This window comes from Limulus polyphemus, unplaced genomic scaffold, assembly GCF_000517525.1.
Source record: "Limulus polyphemus unplaced genomic scaffold, Limulus_polyphemus-2.1.2 Scaffold7009, whole genome shotgun sequence".
Lineage (NCBI taxonomy): Eukaryota > Metazoa > Arthropoda > Merostomata > Xiphosura > Limulidae > Limulus > Limulus polyphemus.
The window spans coordinates 23,215-29,454 of record NW_013672619.1 but is presented as its reverse complement, the minus strand read 5'-3'; the positions used below and the strand labels follow the sequence as shown (position 1 = coordinate 29,454).

The window sequence follows — 6,240 nt, the reverse complement described above, 5'->3', positions numbered from 1 at the left end:
TACACCCTCGGCTATATTAAATACTTTCAGTTGGTTCCAATATCTTACATTCTCACCTATATTAAATACTTTCAGTTGGTTCCAATATCTTACATTCTCACCTATATTAAATACTTTCAGTTGGTTCCAATATTTTACATTCTCACCTATATTAAATACTTTTAATTAGTTATGAAATCTTCCTACATTTTCGGCTATTTATTAAATAACTTCAGTTGGTCCCAATATCTTATATTTTCTAATATCATTAAAAGCCGAAATTGGATTCGTTTAATCTATAGAAAACATAAATAAAAAGATGAATCTTGTTCACCTTCAGAATATCTTAGTGGGTGCAAAAACAGAGCATGATAGAGCATTTTAACTTGTAAACGTGCGTTTTTAATCATACGTCAACCAACCAATTCATCTAACAACTTACATCGAATGTCTTTGCACTAGTGTCATCTATCGCCAAGAAGTGAAAACTAATTAAAGTCTATTATACTTTACTTGATAAAAACGAACTGCACGTTTCTTCAAATAACCACTTCTCACATGATTTAAATATAGTATATTGTTCAGTTAATACTGTTACAAAAAACAATTATTGTATACTGTTTAGTAATAGTGTTACAAAAACATTTGAAGTGTATTGTTCAGTTAATACTGTTACAAAAACAATTATTGTATATTGTTTAGTAATAGTGTTACAAAAACATTTGTAGTATATTGTTCAGTTAATACTGTTACAAAAACAATTATTGTATATTGTTTAGTAATAGTGTTACAAAAGCATTTTAAGTATATTGTTCAGTTAATACTGTTACAAAAACAATTATTGTATATTGTTTAGTAATAGTGCTACAAAAACATTTGTAGTATGTTGTTCAGTTAATACTGTTACAAAAGCAATTATAGTATATTGTTCAGTTAATACTGTTACAAGGTTTGTTTGTTTGTTTATTTGTTGTGGAGAATAAGCTACATTCGGCTATCTGTTGCGTCCAATACATGGAATCGAATCCCGGTTTTCAGCGTTGTACGTCCGTAAACCTACTGTTGTCCCACCGGAGGGCCAACATTAAAAGAAGAAGAACAAAAATCAGTAACTTTGATCGCGTCATCTAGTCGTTTGTTGTTGTTTTTCAAAACTGTAATTTTATTCTTTTGAGTGGATAATTGGTTGTTTAACGTTTAAAAATAAATTTTCTTTTAGGTAATTGATTTTATATAATGACACACACAACTAATACAACGTCAACATTGTATCATAGAAGCACAAGCGATGTATCATTCATACTGTGTCACCGTAACCCTACTGATGCGTCACTATCATTATATCACGAAAATATAACCGATGCGTCACTAGCATTGCGTCATAGGTTTGTTTTGAATTTTGCACAAAGATACACGAGGGCTATCTGCGCTAGCCGTCCCTAATTTAGCAGTGTAAGACTAGAGGGAAGGCAGCTAGTCATCACCACCCACCGCCAATTCTTGGGCTACTCTTTTACTAACAACCGTCATATTATAACGCCCCCACGGCTGAAAGGGCGAGCATGTTTGGTGGGACGGGGATTCGAACCCGCGACCCGCAGATTACGAGTCGAGCGCCCTAACCACCTGGCCATGCCAGGCCCGTGTCAAAGGAACACACGGAGTGTGTCACTATGATTGTGTCACAAGATCACTACCGACCCGTCACTAACATTGAGTCACAAGAACACACCAGATGCATCATTAACATTGTGTCACAGAAACAAACCCCGATGCTTCACTAACATTGTGTCACAAGATCACTACCGACCCGTCACTAACATTGTGTCACAGAAACAAACCCCGAGGCTTCACTAATATTGTGTCACAGGATCACTACTGACATTGTGTCACAGCTGATCTCTTTATATTGTAGACCATGATAACTTTTATTTAGGTTAAAAATTCTTCTCTCTTACGTAGAATGTTTTTTAAATTCACAGTAAAATTTCCATTTCTCTAAAATAAAATTTAGTCCAAGCTCTATGGTATTAGATATATGACATTTCGGGATTATTTTTTTTCTGTATTATACGTCAAACTTTCGAAACTATCTTTGGAGGTAAAGGAGGTTTAGCTCATTTTTATTAGTATGGAAATAATTGTTAGGCTTTGTAAGTTCATGTAAATGTTGTAATGAGTACATTAAAACAGTGGGTGGATTTTCCCATACATTTATTACACCTTGTGATCGAAAATTAGCCAGTGCGTATTTCTATCACACATATCATAGACTTCCATAAGTTTGATATCATCAATATATTTGTTTGCGTTTGAAACATTGATTGCACATGCGCAGTAACTTGGATATTGTGCTTTCCAAGACATCAGATTGTAGAGTACAGATTTACCTTTTTTTTTCGTACCATCCGTTTTCTCGAGCTTACTGTTAAATATTGTTATTAATAATACATATATGGAAGCAGATGTATATCAAATAAAACAGCCCTAGCGGCATTTTTCGGTCACTTACACATACTTCTTACACCACAGTGAGTAAACAGCATCCCTGTGACACAATTTCGTGACGCATCGGTTATGTTCCCGTGACACAATTTTTGTGACACATCACTTGTGTGCTATTTTATAAAATTTATTACGTAAATAAAAATTTATTTTGAAATGTTGAAAATTCAACCGTGCGCTCGAGAAAAAAAGACAAATTCAAAAAATGTATTTTATTTACATTTACTAGATGGCGCCACCAAAGTTTCTGATTTATATTGTTGTTTTTCCTTCGGCGATGTGAAAACCAATATAAAACTTTTCACATTTAGAATGACTTTTACTAATATATTTTAAGAAACTGGAACAACAATAAGCAATATAAAGTCTTGTTAAAAAAAAAATTAGAGACATGATTTCCTTAGATCTGATTATAAGGAATTAGCATATATACACACAAGTGTATTAGTTTTCAGTAAATATCATTAATATATTGGTATCTTTCTTTAAGTAGATGTCTTTGAAACAGCGTCACGAGCCTAAGACATTGAAGAACACACACATTAAAAAAATAATGTTATATTCACGAGACCAGGAGTCAGAAAGAAACAATCTGTACATGGAATTCAATTATAGGATAATGTTTTTACAAACATGTTCATGTTCTGTTTTTCAGTAATATATTACTGACCACGGTCCAACTAATATCTTCAAATATATTGCACAGGAAAAATGCAATCATTCGGTGCCTCAGCTTAGATCCGGCCATAATCGAGAAGTTAGCGTTTTTAGACTGTAAATCCCAAGATTCCTGGTTCATGTCCTTTGCCGCAAAAAACGAGGCTCCGCATTTTGGGGTCGTTTGTGGGCTGTAAGAGTAGCTGTCAAATCCTACTAATCGGTCAGACAAGAGTAGACCAAGAACTAACGATGAGTGCTATTGACTAGTTGCCTTTCCTTTGGTTTGTCAGTTCAAAATGAGGAATTACTACGAGCAGGTCTTGTGTAATTTAGCACGAAAATTCTAAAGTAAAAAAACAAATTGCTCCAGCTTCTCCGTACGATGAGATAATTCTTGAAAAATCCGTTAAAAATGTTCGATATTATCAATAGCATTTAATTTCTTAACACCTCTAGAATTTCTTTGTTTTTTCACCTGAAAATTACTGTTTTTATCAGAACGGCTTTCAGTTTTATGATTAACAATATTTTGTATTCACTGACCAAAAATTGCACTTTTTATGATTTCACGAAGATCGAGTAAGCATATGTTATAATGTGTATGTTATACCTCTGTTATTTTCTTAGTGTAAAGCTATACAATGAGCTATCTACAATATGCCCACAACTGGGAATCGAATCCCAAATTTTTGCATTGTAAGTTCGTAGACTTACCTCTCACCTACCTCTCACTGTAAAGAAATGTCAAAAATCTATTGAAGGAATGTAGAATGTTTTTTGTTTTTTTTTTGGTTTTTTCTTGCTACTGCTGTTGTTATTTCCATGAAATTAGTTAAAATATACCAAACATTATACATATCTCTAGGCTTACAAATTTTTAACGAATATGGTCAATTGTTACTGCAAAAAAAATAACGTTTTTTATTATTATGAGAAATGAATATCTAATTTTCAAAAGGCTTAAATTAGCCTTAGAAAAGTAAAACGACAAGAAATCAGTTTACTTGTTTCATTTTAGCTCAGAGCCTCATAATGAGTTATCTCTGCTCTGTACGCTCCCCAGTGGCACAGAGGTATGTCTGCGGACTTGCAGCGCTAGAAACCAGGTTTCGATACCCGTGGTGAGCAGAGCACAGATATCCCATGGTGCAGCTTTCTGCTTAACTTCAAACAAACAAACCGCTCTATTCATCGGATTTTGGTATTGTAAGTACAATCGACAACAAGTCAAGACCATGACGAGATTTTTTGACAAAGAAAGAGGCTTTTTAAAAAAAAATTAATTTGCTTATTTGATTTACTTATTAGAATACTTAATTTTGAAGAAATCGAAGAAATTACGATGAATTGTGAATAAAATTCGACAAGTGTATGGCTTTCCCTATCCCGAAGAAAAAGTAAATGCTAAATTTAATTGAGTGATCGTTGTAAAGACTGTTTAACGAGGGGAGGGGAGATAAAATACTTAAATAACGCTTGACACTAAGCAGTTAACAATATAGCCAGTACTTGTGATATTTAAGGAAAAGTGTAGTCATATTATTATCTCAAGGTGATTTGTAAACATCTAAACAACCTTATCACAGTAACTACAAATTATAATTGTGTTCTGCCGCGACTGTAGCGTCCTCACTATTGGACGTTTTACTTACAATGAAATAGAGAACCATCTGTACAAGTTTAAGAGTTACGTAAACTATACGTTCAGTTGTTTTCGTTGCGTTTTGATGATTAAGCAAAACCCAGAGACTTGAACTTCGAAAAGCATAAGTATTTTATTAGAGCCATGAACCTTACATTTCTGAATTTGAAATATTACTAAACTAAAAAGCAACAGATGGTTGTTGATATATTTCTTGTATGTAGAGTAATTTTAATTAAAAATATGTCTGTCGATTCAAAGTAATATTGGCGACAAGTTATAAAAACTTGTAATACGAACTTTTTATTTATTTGTAATGCGATTTTTTTATTATTTTTTTACGTGTACACGAAAGGTTATTGACGAAAATTTGAGTTAAAAAATGATTTCGCGTTTATTCAGAGCTGTGATTATGGGTCCCCCTGGTTCTGGTAAAGGGACAATCTCTTCGCGTATACTGCGCGATTTTGCTTTTAAACATCTTTCCAGTGGTGACTTGCTTAGAGCACAGATTCGGGATGGAACAAGTAAGATTAAAGTCTTTTATAACAAACAAACTATGCTTTTATTAATCCGGGTAACTTAAGATTAACAGTGTGTTTTAAATACAGGTATTACTATTAGCTATGTTAAAACGTCTTGAAATACGTATAATTATATGTAACTATTCAGTAGAACGTTGATGAAAACTTCCATATGGATGAACTGATGTACTACACAACCATTTTCTAATTAAAAATCTATATAAAATCTTCCAAGTAAATCAGCATAAGAACTTTATCTACTAACTAATATTTATATATATATATATATATTTAAGTGTTGTTTAACATTAAATTATAAGTTGCGTTAGTAGTTTGGAAACGTGGGTTGATGGAGTTAGAAGTGGAAGTTTCCCACATAAAATTTGTGTAATATTTATTGTACTCTAATACATATGAATTAGATAAATATGTAAAACTAAAAATTTTACTCTTTTGGTGTTTCAGCGATATTCTAAAATGTATAGCAGTTGTTTGTACTGATGTTTAGAAATACAGAACATTATATATGTTCTCAAGTGTGTTTACTTATGTTTTAATTTAAGTCACATATTTTGTCATACAAATGGCAAAACAGTTGCAGTGGTAATAAGAGGTAGTGTAAATCTTGCTATAATTTTAAATTAAAAGTTGGGGACAATTGCAAGGCTTGAACTGACTTGTTAACTGAAAAACTGCATTTTCTAAGCAAATGCTAATAAGATCAGTTATCTCTTGCTTATTTCTTAATATCTGTAAGTGAAAAAATAGATTTAGAATTGAAACCCTACACATATATATGTTTCAATGCAGTTATAGGTAATGAAGAAAAATTGTATAATAGGAAATTAGTTGACTTATCTAAAATATAGACATAACCCCCCCTTCCATAAATTCAGCTAACTCAGTCACGAAAAAAAAAGAGCATGCACC

The 6,240-nt window shown here is 32.5% G+C and overlaps 1 protein-coding gene across 2 annotated transcripts in view; it reads left to right on the top strand.

Moving 5' to 3' along the window:
• Window positions 1-4,765: 4,765 nt before the first annotated feature.
• The window catches only part of LOC106474269 (GTP:AMP phosphotransferase AK3, mitochondrial-like), a 10,925-nt gene continuing 9,450 nt past the window's right edge, over window positions 4,766-6,240 (top strand). The window contains exon 1 of one of the 2 annotated variants that reach the window (XM_022402603.1): window positions 4,766-5,313. In XM_022402603.1, the coding sequence (XP_022258311.1) occupies window positions 5,169-5,313 (145 nt within the window). In that variant the 5' untranslated portion in view covers window positions 4,766-5,168. The remainder of the gene's footprint in view (window positions 5,314-6,240) is intronic. The other variant, XM_013934958.2, reaches the window with a different exon arrangement.